The 16919-nt window shown below is 40.6% G+C and overlaps 2 protein-coding genes across 3 annotated transcripts in view; one reads left to right on the forward strand and one right to left on the reverse strand.

Annotated features, from left to right (window-relative positions):
- The first annotated feature begins 380 nt into the window (after positions 1-380).
- Positions 381-8913, forward strand: PPIC (peptidylprolyl isomerase C). 2 transcript variants are annotated; one of them, XM_074811561.1, is made up of 5 exons: positions 381-548; positions 4460-4573; positions 5060-5153; positions 6799-6983; positions 8354-8913. In XM_074811561.1, the coding sequence occupies exons 1-5, from the start codon at positions 381-383 to the stop codon at positions 8480-8482; spliced, it is 690 nt and encodes a 229-aa protein (XP_074667662.1). In that variant the 3' UTR covers positions 8483-8913. The 2 variants fall into 2 exon arrangements, with proteins under 2 accessions (XP_074667662.1, XP_074667663.1); XM_074811562.1 differs by lacking the exon at positions 381-548 and adding an exon at positions 978-4234.
- Positions 8914-10496: 1583 nt separating this feature from the next.
- The window catches only part of SNX24 (sorting nexin 24), a 101110-nt gene continuing 94687 nt past the window's right edge, over positions 10497-16919 (reverse strand). The window contains exons 6-7 of the mRNA XM_074811563.1: positions 16128-16192; positions 10497-11502 (exon numbers count right to left, since the gene is read on the reverse strand). Of these exons, the coding sequence (XP_074667664.1) occupies positions 11432-11502; positions 16128-16192 (136 nt within the window). The 3' untranslated portion in view covers positions 10497-11431. The remainder of the gene's footprint in view (positions 11503-16127; positions 16193-16919) is intronic.

Consider the following 16919-nt stretch of genomic DNA (forward strand, 5'->3'; position numbering starts at 1 on the left):
CCCGAGGAGCACACATGGCTTCCCGCCGCCACCCCGCGCCCCCCACAAGGCACAGGCACCACGATCCCCGTTCCCCCCGCATTTGTAACCACCCCAAACCCAGCCTGGGGTTTGGGGCTCACCCTAGAAGCGCGCCGTGCCCAAGAAGTAGGAAAACCCGCTCGGAAGAAAGCCGCGGGGCCTGAAGGCGGGCGGCTGTCACTGCGCCTCTGCCAGCGCCCGCCTCGGCCCAGGCAGGGACCCTCGCCGCCGCGCTCCCTCCAGGCTCCGTGCGCCTCGCCCCTCCCATCCGCCCGCCACAGCCAAGCGGGGCCAGCACCGCCCACCGCTCGCCTGGGCCACCGCCCTCCCGCCGCTGGCCCCGGCAGCCCCCCCGCCACATGGCGCGGGAGGAGCCGCCCGCCGGCAGGCGCAGGCGCCGCAGCGCTCGCCTCAGCGCCATGGCCCGCGGCGGGCCGGCGGCGTTCCTCAGCGCTGTTGCTTGCCTTTGCTTCCTGGCCTTGGCGGCTGAGGGTTTCCGGAAGAGGGGACCCAGCGTGACGGCTAAGGTGACTCTGGCCCGCGGCCGGGCCCGCTCCGCCGGTCGGGAAGCCTCCCCGAGGCGAGTCGGGGTCGGTCGGTCGTGAGGGGGCCGCGGCGTCTCCGGAGCGGGCCTCCAAAGGGGTGTTTTCCCTGCCAGCTCCGCGCCCGTTGTCGGCGGTTACCGAGAGGCGGGGGCCGCCGGGCTGCCTTTTACCGCGGTTGTGTCGTGTAAAGCTGGTCCTTCGCTCCTTCCCCGAGCCGGATTCCGGGCAGACAGGAGGCCCCTGCGGGGGTCGGGTTTGGGGAAGGCTTGGGCAGGTGCCTTAACTTCTCCGTTTTGTAAGTGTTTTGTTTTTTTTCTTAACCTCTTTGGGCATGCCCCCTTCCTGTAGGCGCTGGCACACCTCAAACTCGCAGTTAGCAAAGCCTGCCTCAGGCTCACAGAAATGGTAACTTTAAAATTCGTAATTACATTCTTGCTTCTGCGGTCTCTGCTGTTGCCACAGGCAGTTTGGGGCTGCGTGGCGGTGTCCGTCCAGCGCCGAGCAGTGGGGCTTTAACCACTCCGGGGCTCACTTCTGCTGTATTTATTTTTTGCCCTCCCCGCCTTGCTGAAACTCTTGGTGGTGTGAACTGTCATTTTATCGCCTCCTTGTTTCCCGCTCTCTCGTAGTTCCTGCCATCGACAGGCTTGGGCGCCTGGTGTGAGTTAAAGCCTACCCCCGACCGCCTGGGGCTTCGGGCGTGCTGCCAGCGAGGCCGGGACCGGCGGGCAGCGCTCGGCGTGTCTCGGTGTTGCCGGGCTCCTCCGTAGGCGGGACGGGGTTTGTGCCAGACGTACGGGCGGTAATTACAGATGGCACCGCCCAAGAGACGGACTTGGGGGCCGGTGCAGCCTGGCACGGGATGGGGATGCACCTGCGTATGGCAACACGCCAGCACCTCTTTCCAAAAAGTTTTTGCTGGTGCAGGAAGTGCGATGTGTAGCCCGGCTTTGGATAAAGTAGGGATTAAATATTTCTGTCGCCAAGTACCTTTCCACCTACACTCAAGAGGAGTTCCATTTTCCTGGTGAAAGATGCCTGCACTCGGAAAGCGTGACAGGGCAGGGCAGGGGCAGAGCTGCTTCCTCTGGCACAACCTCAGCTTGCTAAGCCTTTGTCTGTGAACTCCATTGCTGTTGTTGTCTACGACTGTCTACGGTTTTATTGCTATGGACTTGTAGCCCATGAATGTGATTTGGGGGGGGCGGGGGGGCAATATATTCCAGTTTAATTATGCATGAAGTACTTTGCTTCTTCAGACCTTCTGCTTGGGATTTAATTTTATGCCCTTTTCTGATTCTTACATTCTGGGACACAGAGAATTGCAACTGCCAGTTTTTCTTGTCTAAGCCAGTCATAACTTTACAGACCTCATCAAATCACACCAGTTTGGGCTCTTCCAGCTTGCATAGTTTTATTTAATATTTCTTCATAGCAAAGGTATTCCAGACCATTGACCATACGTGCTGTCCTTTTCTCTAACTTTTTTAGGTTGGTTTTATCATTCTGCAGTAGAGAAGCCAGAATGACATGCAGCACTCAGGGTGTGACAGCACAGTACTGTGTACTGTGATAATTATGCCCATCTCTTGTCCTTACCCATTTTTAATTATTTCTAACATTTATTTTTCTTCTCTGACCTTCACAAGTCCAGAGCCAAACTTTTCATCAATCTGCTCAGGGTGACTCCAGATGTCTTTTCTGAGTGGTAGCTAATTTAGGACCCCTTGTTGTGGCTGTAATAGTCCTCTTCCAGATGCAGTATTTTGCATTTATCAGGAGTTCCTTTGTCATTATATTACCTGGTCTCTAGGAATCATGAGATCTTTCTTTCACAGTCAACTCTTTCTGCCCCCCCCCCCCCCCCAAAAAAAAAAAAATTGAGTACTTTTGGCTGCTTTTTAATTTTGATATACACCATCTTGTGCAAATTATATGTAAGTATGTTCATGAGAACCAGCCAGTCTTACTGGTGCGCTCTTTTTGATTTCAGTCTTGAAATACTTACTGCAAATTGTAAATAAGATTACATGTTTACATAAATACTAATAAGACTGAAAATTTATAGTATTTATTTGCTTTAGGAGTTTTTGGTGAAGACTCTGGCCAGATGTTTTTTGAGATTTGAGACTGAGGTGTTGACTAGTTCACTAGAGTCTACATGCTTACTGACTTTCCAGAGAACTTGAGGAAATATGCTTAAGAGAACGTGGCTTCTCTACGCAAAAATGACATCTAGGGCTACCAAATATTTCCGTATTTGATTTCCTGGCCAGAAATATGCAGACATGTTATGTGCAGCATAATTAGGAAGCGCAGAGCTTTCCAAAAATCACCAAGCATGTAGCACAGGTATGTGAAGTGCTTACAGGAAACCAGGAATTTACGGGTTGTTTGCAAACGCAGAATAAGCTGAAACAAAGCTTTGGAAAGTCCTGGGTTTGCTGCTTAGGTGAGCAGCTCTGCCACGAATTAAGCCTTCTGGTTGGGTTAGGTTTACAATATATGATGGACTTTTCTCCCTATGCTCTGTGAAAGTGTTTAACATTACCACTATCTGGGGTCATTGTTTGGTAGCCTTGGTTGTGTTACTTACATATGCTTATGTATTTCAGGCAGTCCTACTAGAACAGCATTTCCAGGCAAAATAAAGTGCATTTAGAAAATGTGGGCAGCCAGTACCCTTTACCTAGATAACCCTGGCGGCAAAGTTCAGAGAGATATGTTTATAAAAATGTTAAAAAGTTAGTGAAATTGTGCTGTTAATACTTCGAGAGCCACACATCTAAGAAGTATATAATTTAGTGCCAAGTGCCAAGGAAATGAATGAGGTGTATCAAAAGGAATTTTATTTTCTTTATAGAGTTTTTATAGGGTTAGCCAGACGTTCAGCAGTTCCACATGGAAGATCAAGAAAAATTTAGAAGGGGAGCGTGAAAGAGGCATTCACATTGGAGAGACTGTGGTCATTTATTATCATCATTGGACTAATTTCTTAGCGTTACAGACAAGTAATATCTGGTTGAGTGCCACAAGGAACAGCAAATACCACATCATAGGAATACACATTGCTGTTTCCTAGAAGCTGTAATAGTCTTTATGTAACTTTTTCAGAACTTCAAAATGCCTCATTTCCTGACAGCTGTTCCTATTTTCAGTTATTGTTGGAACATTTTTAGACATTCAAATATGCATTCATATATTCTGAACTATATTAAAATGCTTTATAACTCATTAACCTTTTTGAAATTGCTTTTTAGCAACATCTACGTTGAAGTTTTTAGGCAGAATAATGTAGCCTGGTTACGTCTTTATCAGGTTTGAATTCACATTTAGGAAAGAGACTCCTTGCTTGAGTCGTAGGATTTTCTTCCTGCTCTTTGTTGGTTTAATGAAATTTAGGCGCTCTTATCTATACTTAATCCCATACATAGTAATGCCTAGAACTCTGAAGATTATGAGTGGATAGTGAACTATTGTTTGTGGGGAGTGTCAGTACTATAGTTCCTTGTTACTGTTTGCAACACTGGAATGGCATCACTGTTCTTCCTTACTTTAATATTTCATCTTTTCTGTACAGTTTAAAAGACATGCGTGTCTGGGAAAAATCTTCTTGAATGCTACCTTCAGACTTGGGATACAGCAGTGTCACTGAGACCTTTAAAGCAGTAAGAATCAAAATGTATAGTCACCAGTTCTCTAAAGTTTCCTGCATAATTTGATTTTGGTAGCTCTGAAAGGATTTTTCTTCAACAGCACCTTCAGGAATTGAAGGATACTATTACTACGGATCAGCCAGAAGCAGTTTCTTACCTCCTTAAGCTTTCAAAAGCTTGGACTTTTTGTTGTGCTTATGTTTGTATCATTGTTGTTCTCTTCACAAAAATGTTCAGGTGTTCTTTGATGTGAAGATTGGAGACAAAGATGTTGGCAGAATTGTAATTGGATTGTTTGGAAAAGTTGTCCCAAAGACTGTGAAGAACTTCATTGCACTGGCAACTGGAGAAGTAAGTTTGCTGTTTTCTTCCAGTGTGTACTCAAGTTTGGATTGGGAAGTAAATATTTGTTTAATGCTGTTTCAGTTGTGAACTGTCAATTTTAATTCAATGGAGCCTCTGCAAGAGTGCCATCCCCAAGGCTCTGCACTGGTGTGTGTCTTCTCAGGTCCTTGGGGCTTTGTTTGCAAGATGTAATTATGAGATGTTGGATATCACCACCTCAACCTGTCCCTGCCAAGCAGACCTTGCGTGTAGAGGTACTGTGGTCAGATACCCATCAAAAAAAGACAGTGGCGTTGATCACCTCTATAATACCTGCTTCGTGGCAGTGCTGCCCAGCTGTATTCACCTGCATCTCAGTTTAATTTGTTTCTTGCCAGTACTTGTCTCCAGTGGTGGTATATTCTGTGAAATCTGGCCATTCACCATATGTGTATTTCCATATGACTCTGTAGAACTGGATGTTATATTCATTTAAATATTTCATTTTCTTAGAGAGGATATGGATACAAAGGAAGTAAATTTCATCGTGTGATCAAAGACTTCATGATTCAAGGAGGAGACTTTACAGCTGGAGATGGATCAGGAGGTAACATGCTTAGTATCTTCCAGGTTCCCTTTCCTTTCTTTAAATGTCTGCTGGAAAGATGGGCAAACCAGCATATTCCCTCATTCTTCCAGCTCACATAAATGAAAAAAAAAACCATGTTTGTTTCAGAGCATCTAGTACTTTTCCAAGCATTCTGGAACATAAGATGCAGTTATTTGGATTACCTGATTATAAGTATGTCTAGAGCTTCCTTTGGCCTCAATTTTTTCAGATAGCTCTTTTCTGTCTGTGATTTGTCCCCATTCAAGAGGCATGGCTTTGCGTGGTGGGCTGGAGCCATGTGACCAGCTGAACTGCTCCTACAACAGACTGTCTCCACAAGATGGATGTCTCTGCCCTTCCCCTGCTCTGGCTTTGCGACAGCACTCCTTACCTGAGCCACTCATTGATTGCATGTGTACGTGAACCAATTCAAGTCATCCAGCAGAAAACAAAACAGGGAAAGCACGTAGAGGGAAGGCAGGTAGGGAAGAAGTAGGCTGTCCTGTCTGCCCTCAGCTCAGCCAGTTCTGTGGAACCTTCTGAAATGTGCTATGGGAGGGAATTTCAAAACAGGGGTAGAGAAATTAGAAAATTAAGGTCATGCCCTCTCCCCTTTTTTCTCTTACTAAATTTAAAACCATAAACTTACTGGTGGTGTGAGTTGTGGCTGTGTATATTACTTCTCACTCCTGAGCCTCCAGAAGACCAGCTTAGTCGACTAAGGAGGGCAATCCCAGTGCAGCATCTCTTGCATTGCATGCATTCTATCTTCCGATTTCTTCTCTTCCTTTACACGCATATTCTTCATGTACTACGATTTGAACTGTCCCCATACAATGTCAGTGATTTCCCCACTGGGACAGAATAGAAAACACACATTCTTTCTTCATGCAGTGAACTATGGGGAAAGCTAAAATACCAAAGACACAGTTTTAGCATTAAAGGTAGACAGTGTTTGTTTGCCTGTTAATACTGTTTATTGGGACAGTCTCTGGTGGTGTTGGGAGCAGTGTCCTTAATGTGCTAGGCATTGTACAAATCAAGAATGAGACAGACAGCCTCCTCTTTTCAAAGTGATGGTGGTTTAAACATAACTCAAATGATTTCTCTGCTGAACTATTTTAGAAGTATCCTTATGTAAGGATTGTACAAATTTGCACCGAGTCTTTTAGGCTAACTTCCATTTGGTTTTCATATATTTCTAAACATGTCTAAAGCAACTTCTTATTAGGAGGAAAGGTTTTAAAAGTAAAGGCTAAAATTGTCACAAAACGTGGCAGCCTTATTTCTGGTGGTCATAATTACATAATTTAAATTTGTTGAATAGGGTGAAGTATGCTGTTGTTCAGTGGTATATGTAAGCAGGACCTTTGAAGGTACTCAATTTGCTTGTTAAATTCAAAGGATAAAGCATCATCAGTTTTAAATATTCTCTCCTATGTGGTGTTTTAGCTTATCTCTTTCTTTACACACAAAACGCTTTTAGTTACGGAATCACTGATGATGGAACAGTGATGTTGCTGTGCTTACTCAAACAATTAATCTTCAAGTCCTGAATTTATATTTCATTTTTTCCATTTTTGAACAAAAAGGTGGGGGTTTTTTTAACTTTTTTTTTTTGCTTGCTTATTTTCTTTCATAGGAAGAAGCATCTATGGAGAAAGGTTTCCAGATGAGAACTTCAAGCTCAAGCACTATGGAATTGGGTGGGTTAGCATGGCCAATTCTGGCCCAGACACCAACGGATCCCAGTTCTTCATCAGTGTAACAAAGCCTTCCTGGTTAGATGGAAAACATGTAGTCTTTGGCAAAGTCCTTGATGGAATGGTAAGCAAAAAGTAGTGGCAACATTAATTCAAGAAAATACAGACAAATTCTGCCACTTCCTATCTATGTAACTTACACCGTTGTGTTTCAGAACAATTGAGTGTTTATCTAATATGTATGTGGTAGAAAACAATTGTGAAGAGCCCGGAGCTGGATGATTTAGAACTGAAGTAGCAAATGGCAACTGCTGAAATGGAAACTTAAATCATGCCTTTGGCTTTCACAGTTCTTGTTTCAGACCACTAACCACTGAAATCAACACTGACACCTTTGCAGATTAGAAATGGACTAAGTTCAGGTCCCCCTCTGACTGCTGCTGTTAGCCGTGAAATAATTGTATTTCTACAAGCTAAAACATAATTTTGTAGCATGTGCTAGTTATGGATAACACTTGCACTGTTAGGGTTTTTAGAAGCATGTGAATGTAAAGTATACAAACACATATACTCAGATCTGTTTAAAAAGAAAAAAAATCTAGTTAATTCTCTCAAGCTGTGCACAGCTGCAAAACTGAACTTCCAACTGATTATACTTTTAGTAGTCTGGCTTTCCTTTTAAATTATTCCATTTAATCTGTGTTTTGAAATGAATGGGGGAAACATGAACTGCTGCACTGACCAATTCTTTAACGAGTTTGAAAACCTCATCAGACCACTTGCCCCCTACTCCCACATTCATAGTGAATTCAATTCTCATGAGCTACAGCAGTAGCTGAAAATTTTTGAAGAAAGACTTAGACTAAGTTTTAGTTTAGTTAGGTTAATGTACAAATATCCAAAGCCAGGTAGTCAGTATTCCTAACTGAATTTTGTCCTTTAAGAATATTACTTTAATTAGTTGCCTAGCATGAGGCCAGTAGTTTACCTGTACCTGTCTGACTGGAGGGCATGGTACCACATTTAAAATGTGTGTGTGTTATACTAAAGGCAAAAGCACTCATCAGATTTCTTGAAACACAGTTATGCTGTATGATTAAAGGAATTACTGCTTATCCTTTATGATCTCTGGACTGACTTTCTGCTCATAGGCTACAGAAAGACCTTGTATGTGCTAGGTCAGTCTGCTGAAAGGATATTTTCAGTTGTCCCTTCATAATATTTTTGTTGGCTGAAAGTCTTTATAGAAAGGCAAACAGCCTTCCATGTGCTTCTGTCAGCTGTGTGTGGATTGCAGAGTGGCACAAGTGTTAATGTGGAATAAAAAAGTATGTGAGAACTCAGTGGTGTAAAGATATTTGTTCAGAAGTTGCCTAATAAATAGTAATGCTAGGAGCACTTAGTTGTTTATGTGGTACCGCACTTGAGACACTGGAGTTTCCTTGGTTAAACTGAACTCTTTTTTTTTTTTTTAACTTTTTTTTTTTTTAACAGTCTGTGGTGCACTCGGTAGAACTCCAGCAGACAGATGAACATGACCGGCCCCTTCAAGACTGTGTGATTGTGAACAGTGGCAAAATAGTTGTAAAAGAACCATTTGTAGTTGAAGTAGGTGACTGGTGAGACCAAAAGTCAGAATGGAAAGTAAAACTTTATCACTTTAAGGCCTGTTTTTGACCAATCTCAACTATCCATTGAGTTTTCTCCTCAAAACATATGAGGCTATATTTAGACAATAGTTATCTGCCAAATACATAAAATATATGACCATTTCTATAACAACTGGATGGAGCTGTCACTCCCTGAAGTTCAAGACTTACCCCACTAAATCCTAGATCTTGCAGAAAAAGTCTTTCATGAAACATTTTAGAAGTACTTTTATTTTTTCAAGGTTTGAAATACAGTCATTTTGTTCTCTTTGGAAATTTTTGCAATATTTCTGCCTTTTCAACTGAAAGTATTATTTTCTGTAACAATATCAGCATTTTTAAAAATCAAAAAAAAAAGTAAAATACAGAAGTGTTTTGAATAAATAAACTTTGATTTCAAATAAATGCTTAATGAAGAGCTTTCTTTATCCCCTCCACCCCTGCAAGGCCTTTTTTCTCACCTCAGTTGATTCTGCAAAATATGCAGGGGGTGCTGCTTTCCAGGAAATGAGGTTGTAGGGTTAGAGCAGGGATGTTAAATTTCTCTAATCTTAAGGTGTCAGACAAAGTCCCTGCTGTCTTTCAAAACATCACAGAATTCAGATAAAATACTGTAATGGAGGAGGAGCAGCTCTGTCTATCATTAAATAAGATCATCAGTTAGAAACCGATTAAAATAGAAGAGTCCTTGTGTTACAGAACAGTGAATTTTATAACACCTAGCTAGTGTTATGATAAAGCTCAAAGACTTTTTCCTGAAGTTTTGCTGTATGTCAGAGATGCAACTTTAGGTTCATTATTTTTTGTAGTGCTTCTTAAATAACTGTTAAGCTCACATCTTAACTGGTAGCTTTTAAACAAGGTCAGCGTAAGGTACCACTTAGACAGCCGTGTTTGTTAGGTTCTTTAATGATCATAGTACTTCACAGGGAACAGATGTGGGTTTTTTTCTTGTTTCCAGTGTTTCAGAACTTGAGATTGAAGAGCTGATGCCAAGATCTGATGAAAGATTCATCCACCTGCACACCAGGCAGGACACCAATTACCTTTGTAGTCACTAGTTCCCTGAAGGGTGTCCTGGAGCCCACATGAGGTATCCAGACTTTGAGTGGCGCAGTGGAAGAGCAAGTACTACAGCATAGAGCTTTTAGGTACCTACTGGCACCCCCCTCACAAGGAAACAGGAAAATGCTGTGGGCTGGGATTTACCTCAGGTCCTCCTGACACATCATTTGTAGTTACAGGGGTAAGTCTGTTGGTTCACTGTCCACAGCCCTGGGGTAGGGTAAATACTGACACTTTTTTCAGAGACCTGTGAAAGGATTACTGTCCTCTTTAAGAGCTAGAGGAGAACTTGTTGAGGGCCTCTAAATTTGCCTTGTACTAGGCAATCAGGCTTCCATTTTACCCCGTTCATTTTTCTTTCTACTAATTGTTTGAAGTAAAATTCTCTGAAAAGCAGCACTGGGAAGCAGTGTTAGGAAGTAAGAGTGAGAATGCCTCAGACTCCCTTGCCCAAATAGCTTTCTGCTAGTAGCTGAAAACTTTCCTGGAGGTTGATCCCACAGTGTAGAGAGTTCTGCTACCTGAAAAAGTGTTGCAGTCCCAGGCCTACAAGTCCCAGCTTTTCACTATCCCCAAGCAGCTTTAGTAGTTAGCAGGAGGCAACCCATGTGTCTCCAGGATCAGACTGCTGTTTGTATCTAGCTTTGCCATTACTGCTTTTGTGCAACATTCCTTTCCTCTGATGAGCCTAATGACTTACCGGCTGTTCAATCACACTGAATTTTTTCCCCTCAAGACTTACATTCTCATAAGCCTAGCACGTTCGGATAGTGTGGTGCTGAGAGTTTTAAATGAGCAGACAACCAGGTATTTTCTCACACTTCATGTAGACATACCTGTGAGACCCATCTCTGATCAAACACAAGTTCAGAGAAATGTCTTGTTTGAATAGAAATGCACAAAAAATACACTAAAGCAGTATATTCATGTTCTAGTAATTTATTTTGTAATGTCCAGTAGCGCACACAAATTTCCAGTTAAATCTGAACAAGTATGTGTATATATATGTATCAGTTTTAGTTTTATCATTTTACTGCTTAATCATATTCTTGCTTTACCTTACCACAGAGTTGTATGCTCTTGTGATTTACATTAAGATACAGAATACAGTCTGCAAGTTGATGTGAAGAGTAACCATACACACAGATTAGATATCATAACTGAAGGGAGATGCATAAATGCCATGTAAAATCTCCTGATAGATAAAATCCTTTCAACTGAAATCTAGACAATTTCCTGAGAGCGAGCGATGTATTTCAGAATGTGGAAGCATGTTTTCGAATAGAAACTCTCCATATGCCTACATTGGCTCTTCTCCAACCTGATATTAAGGAGCAGATTCAAAATAATTTAACAAAAATGAATAAAATACTTTTAAGTTGTTCTCAATTTATGCCTTTTTTTTTTTTTTTTTTCAATTTAGCACACATTCTCTTCAGTGCCAGCACTTTTAATCCATCCACTGCCAGCAATGGGTTATGTGCTGGGAAAAATCCTGGTGCAAAAAGGTTTAGTGTAATTTATGATAGAAATTGTAGAAATAATTAGTAAAGCTTTCAATTCTTTTCAAAGGTTAGTGTAATTCAGTGTATGACTTTCAGCTTTTAGTGTTAAATAGAGCATGTCAATATATAGAAGGTATAAATAACTTCAATACTGTTGTTTCCATATAATTTTTTTAAAAGCAGCAATTGTAGTGACATTGATTTTATTTAAAAAGACATAATTCTTGAATTTAAACTGAGGTTGTGTCTCTTGCTTCTGAGCTTAATTTTCACATCACAAAATTTTATTTCTGTTAATACCATTAAACATGACTTCGAGACTTGCTTCAGCTTCTTGTAGACATGCATCACTTCTACCTAGGCAGTAAATGAGGATAAAATATTCCATGTAGAATGCCTTCTATGACTACGTTTGGAAAGTCATCTGAAAAAAAAGAAAAAAGGAAAAAAACCTTGCTTTCTTATCTATGTCAGTACAATATAAATGTTTTTGTGAAACTTAACTAGGTAAGGCCTCGTATAATGTGGGTTACTGCACCACTCAACTGTTTCTCTGTGTTGGGGATGTGCTATTAGTAATGCTGTTTCAGCACTAAAGCCACTTTAGTGTAGCACTGGGCATTGCATGAATGCGCTGCCAGATTTGTAGCTTATTGATTTAAAGGGATGTTCTAATACTTAATGCTGCTAGGCTCCGGCTCTTTATCTGAATCTTTTCTCACAAGGAAGATGGATTACACTGGCAATTCAATTTCTAACAAAATCTCAATATACTTGAAGAAATTCCGAGATTGCTACTGGGAATACTTCAAAGCTGTTTTTCCATTGTGGTTTACAGCCGTGTTTAGACTAAGAAGACTTGAGGATGCCTGTACAATCAGCGATGATTATTTGAGGCAGGAAAATTTCAGGCTGTCTAATCAACATAAAATGTCACGTGTCACAAAAAGTCATCCTATAATATCTGAAGGAAAAAACCCCACTGTGTTCTTGCCACAGATGTAGAGGAAACTGGCACTTAAATTTTCATGTTAAATTTAGGATGAAAGAATTACCTGATAGAACACAGTAATAGATCCACGCAGAGGAATGGCAGGATGTACATTACTGAAGTTAAAATATTTTTCAAATGCACCAACTCCTGTGTTTTTAATGAACGGTTTCTTAAATCACTGGGCATTAAGAGTAAGAATTTCTGATCATATCTTATCTTAAAATTGCTAGTACACTAGGAAATGTATTTGTCTAGAAGAACGGACTATTTCTGATACAGAACTTTCCAAACTAATCAAATCCTTCCTTCACCTATCAGCCTACAGTATGTTCAAAAAGGGGAGATGCAACTTCTAAAAATCATTAGATACTGGATAAATTAAATCACCTAATGTGGGTGGAATTAGGTTTTGCCCCTAATTCTTTTGCTGAAATCATTTTGGAGGTGAAAATACTGAGCAAAAAGCAGATTTGGACTTGGTAAGAAAAAAATAATCATCCTTATTAGTTTAAATATGTTATAAACAGAGATATTTTAGGATGGTTTAACAAACTGCAACCTCCACCATAAACAATAATTAAATGCATAAATGCATAATTCCCCCCATATTTTCATAGTAAGTCATCATTATAAATTACTTGTTAATATTTTGAATCCAATAATCCTCAAATCCTGCAAGCTCAGCTATCCCAAATCATCCTGGTAGAATAACCGTATGCTGTTGTCATTAATGTTATTAAAAATACACTTGTATGGGCAATCTGATGCCTTCCTTCTAAAATAAATACTGCAGTTCCAGAAACCAGTTTTTACTGGTTCTTCTGCAATGTACAGTATATATAGGAAAATGAGTATTGATTAAAAAAATGATACAACTTTACAGCATCAGATTTACTGTGAGGCTTTGTTGCTTAAAAAAATCAAGCATATTAATTTAAGTTAAATGTATAAATAAACCGAGGCACAGTCTTACAGATCTATGATACTTACATGGCTTAAAGAGTCGTCAGAACAATTTTCAAAGAAGAGATAGTAAACCTGAGATTCCATTTTTTAGCTTCTGAGGTATCATTTTCAATTTGCAGCATTTTAGATTTTTTCTTAATTTTTCTTCAAAACAGTATGCAATTCCTACCCCCCCCCCCCAAAAAAAAAAGTGGCCACCTTACACAAAAAGTGATATGCTTATGCACTCAGATACATCATGAAAAAGTGAGTCTGAAAATCAATGAGGTTTGTAACCATGAATCTTACTTTTGCAAAGTTGTCTTGCAATTCAATATGCTTAAAGTCCAGTCATTAGAATAATGGCAAGACTATATCTTACAATGACAAGTAACAGTGCAATGAGGGGGGGGAAAATAATGTTCTTGGAGTATTATGTTCCAGAAAGAACTATTAATTTCATTAAAAAAGCCACAAATACACAATTTCCTGTTTTATGGGAAGATGTTAACACAGGCATTTCTGATTCCAGGAAAGACTAATTCCACTTCTGATCCAAACAACTGTCACAGTTCACCTTCTTCAAAGAGTACATGCAATGAATAGTTCTTTGCTAATGGACATTTACTGTTGGTCATAGTTTGAACAACCTTGTCTGCTTTTTACAAAGGAATTGGAGTCTATCAAAGTAAGAACTGATCCGAGAGAGAAAATTTTAGAAACCTCATTTATATTTTCTCTGTGCTGCAAACTAAAAACAAAGAGGAATTAAAAGCAATGGTAGTTGTGTAAAAACTTTGTTTCTAACTAGACTTGAGTCAACTAGTAGAGACTTGCAACTTGGTTTTCTTCCTTTTCTAAACTGCCACTCACATTCTGATTTGTGTTTTAATTTGTTAAGTCAAAGAATAACTTGCAAATTAATTTGATGTTTTAGGGTGTTCAAATAGAAAGAATATTCACCTGCCATATGAAATTCTAAATACTTTGTGTCAAGGCCAAAGCCTGAAAAGTCCTTTGTTTCAGATGTCATTAATGAGGCCTACTTAATATTTAAACATGTCATGCATTATCTTAATCCAAGTAAAGCACTACTTAAAGAGTAGTTACAAAATTTGTTACAAAGTTCCTAATGATTTCAAGAAAAGAAAGCTTAGCCTTACTTGGAGTACACATTAAGGAAGGAAGATTAACTTCACAGAACTGCAAAATCTTGAATGGAGGTCTTGCAGCAAAACCTTACACGTGGGCTGGAAACATTAAGCACTGTCTTCATTTTTGAGGATAATTATATGAAATCCATTTTCTCTCTCAGGAATGGTGTGGAATTAAATGTTGTTTGTAATTTACACCCTCCTCTCAAGGAATCCAAGTTTGCAAGTAAGAGGAGCATTAAACAGTAAGATTAAGACAGGCAATGTGGCTCACTAAATACTAGTATAGGAAGCATCTGGACCAACTTCTAGACAGCACTCTGTGGCTGCTTCTGTGTTGCTGTTGTCACTTAGACCAGGATTGACCTTGTAAAGTGACCATCTCCCCTTACTGTGCTTCAGTTCATGGATTTTGTGATTTGCACTCCAACCTCAAATGGGCATTCAGTCTACATGACCAGACTAGTGCCAAGTCAAAATAAAAACTGAATGAGCCTGTAATGTGTCTTCTAATGGAGGCCTTGGTCACACAGGACTTCTGCATGCAGTTTCACTCCAAAACTGTAACTTCTAAGTTCAGTAAGACTCCATAGGGTCAATACTGTTGGGTCAATACTGTTGGGCCATACTACTAGTTAGAGTGGACACTGTCTGCAAGAGAGACTATTTAACTCTTTCAAAATACATGAACCTAGTCCCTCTGGTTTTGAAAAACAGCTTGAAAAAACAACAGAATCACAGAATGGTTGCAGCTTGGAAGAGACGACTGTCAGTCATCTCATCCAACCCTGTGCTCAAGCATGGACACCTAAAGCCAGATGCCCAGGACCATGTCCAGATGGCTTCTGAGTATCTCCAAGGATGGAGACTCCACCAGTGTTCTGGGCAACCTGTGCTAGTACTTGGTCACTCTCACAGTGAAAAAGTGTTTCCTGATGTGCCTGATGTTCTTGTCCTTCCACTGGGCACCACTAAAAAGAGCCTGGCTTTGTCTTCTTTACACCCTCTTTTCAGGTATACATATACATCTTGAGAAAGTTTCACTTCCTTGGCTAAGAAACTACAAGCAAACAAGTGTTCTTTTCTAAATTTACTCTTTAAAATTTCATTATTTTCAAGGCAGCTCAAGAACCCAACTCTTGATTTCAACACCGTATTTTGTAAAATCAAACAAAATGCCACATTAAAAAAAAAATCTTAATTTGCAGCTCTGGGAGAAAATTCTGCCTTGAAAGTGTATTATATTTTTAATACAAAATATAGTAGAAGTAACAGTTCAAACAAATAAAAAGGAAGAACACATGATTAAAAATGGTATCTTTTCCTGCACACAATTTAAGACAGTAATTCGTTAAATTCTCCAAATTAATAATGCAAAGAACTTTAAAAAAAAAAAACCAGTTTATAACAAGCTATTTCAAACACTCTTTTGAACCATGTATTAAGAGATGAAGGCTAACATAAATGTCCTGTGAAACACATCAATTAGAGTATACATTCTTTCCCCCCTCCCCCCCCCAAAGAGCTCTGGAGGTTATAAATGATAAGAAGTAGTAATAATCCAAATGGAGATACAAACATGCTTGCAGTAGATCGACTGGTGTTTAGGGAAAAAGCACTTACAAAGGACTAGGCCTCTTAAGTTCAAATCCTTCAGGGAAAACAGCCCAAAGGGTCAAAAACAAGAAAAGAAAAGCAATGTTCTTCATCTTTCGATTTGAATTCTCAGTAGGTTTGTCTGAGAGAACAACTGGGGGACAAAATACCACCCTTTTATAAATCATGCACCCCACTTAGTGTTTTAATGGTTTCTCACACAAGAACTATTGTTTTATTGGCAGGTTATTAGATTTTGGACCAGTGTCATTTGATTAGGCTGGTATTAATAATAATGTGGTTTATGCGGTGCAGGGTCAGATCAGTAAAGCGCTGTTAACAGATGACAGGTTTGATTACCGTTGGCTTTAGGCAAGACATATGGATCCCTTAGGAACAGCAGCACAGGCTGGTGGGACAGTTTGCTGGAAAGGTCAAGAACAGGGATGTCAGTATCAAGGGACAGCAAACAGAATATTCTACAAACTAGCTTTGATAAAGTGGTTGAGCTGTGCAGGAGCCATGCACTTCTGCACACCAGTGCTGCCCAAAAAGGGCAGGCTCCATCTCCCGGGAGCAGAGCTCGCTGCTCCTCAGCCACACAGTGAAACTGTCAATGTGAAGTTGGAGGTGAAGGGGCTGCGTCCAGGAGGGGTGGCTTGCAGCTGGCTTTGAGACTCTGGATCCTGCTCTGCTCCCTGGTACTTGGTGTAATGCAGGCTACAAGATCTCCTACAATCAGGCTCCATGGTCTACAGGCATTTCAGGCCACCAAGCAGACTCAACATTTCACCACATTCTTACAGCCCCCAAAGTGGTTGCTGTATACCTCACCCATGGAGAGAAAGTCCTTGAAGCCTCTCACGGGGCTGTCTCCCACCCTGGTCACAGTACAGACATCCTCCCCCAGCCAGCGCCAGCCCTCTCTGCACTGCTCTGAACATGCACGTGTCAAGGAGCGCAACCAGATCCATACAAAGCTCTATCAAATGCACAGGGGAGAACCCAATCCTCTAATTCCTTCTGCTAAGTCTACTTGTTATGAAAAATACACTTCAATGGGTAAAAAACATTCCCAGGAATATCTCAGAGCTAGCAGTATTCTGTTAAGGTTTTGTAAGAAATTTCTCAATACAAGCATAAGAATGCTTA

The sequence above is a fragment of the Strix aluco genome, chromosome Z, assembly GCF_031877795.1.
Source record: "Strix aluco isolate bStrAlu1 chromosome Z, bStrAlu1.hap1, whole genome shotgun sequence".
NCBI classification, from domain to species: Eukaryota; Metazoa; Chordata; class Aves; order Strigiformes; family Strigidae; genus Strix; species Strix aluco.

Excerpts from the sequence above, each read along its gene's own strand:
- PPIC (XM_074811561.1), top strand. The coding sequence starts at position 381 with ATGGCGCGGGAGGAGCCGCCCGCCGGCAGGCGCAGGCGCCGCAGCGCT. Across the intron at positions 549-4,459 it reads GACCCAGCGTGACGGCTAAG|GTGTTCTTTGATGTGAAGAT; the intron begins GTGACTCTGGCC and ends AAAAATGTTCAG. Across the intron at positions 6,984-8,353 it reads GCAAAGTCCTTGATGGAATG|TCTGTGGTGCACTCGGTAGA; the intron begins GTAAGCAAAAAG and ends TTTTTTTAACAG.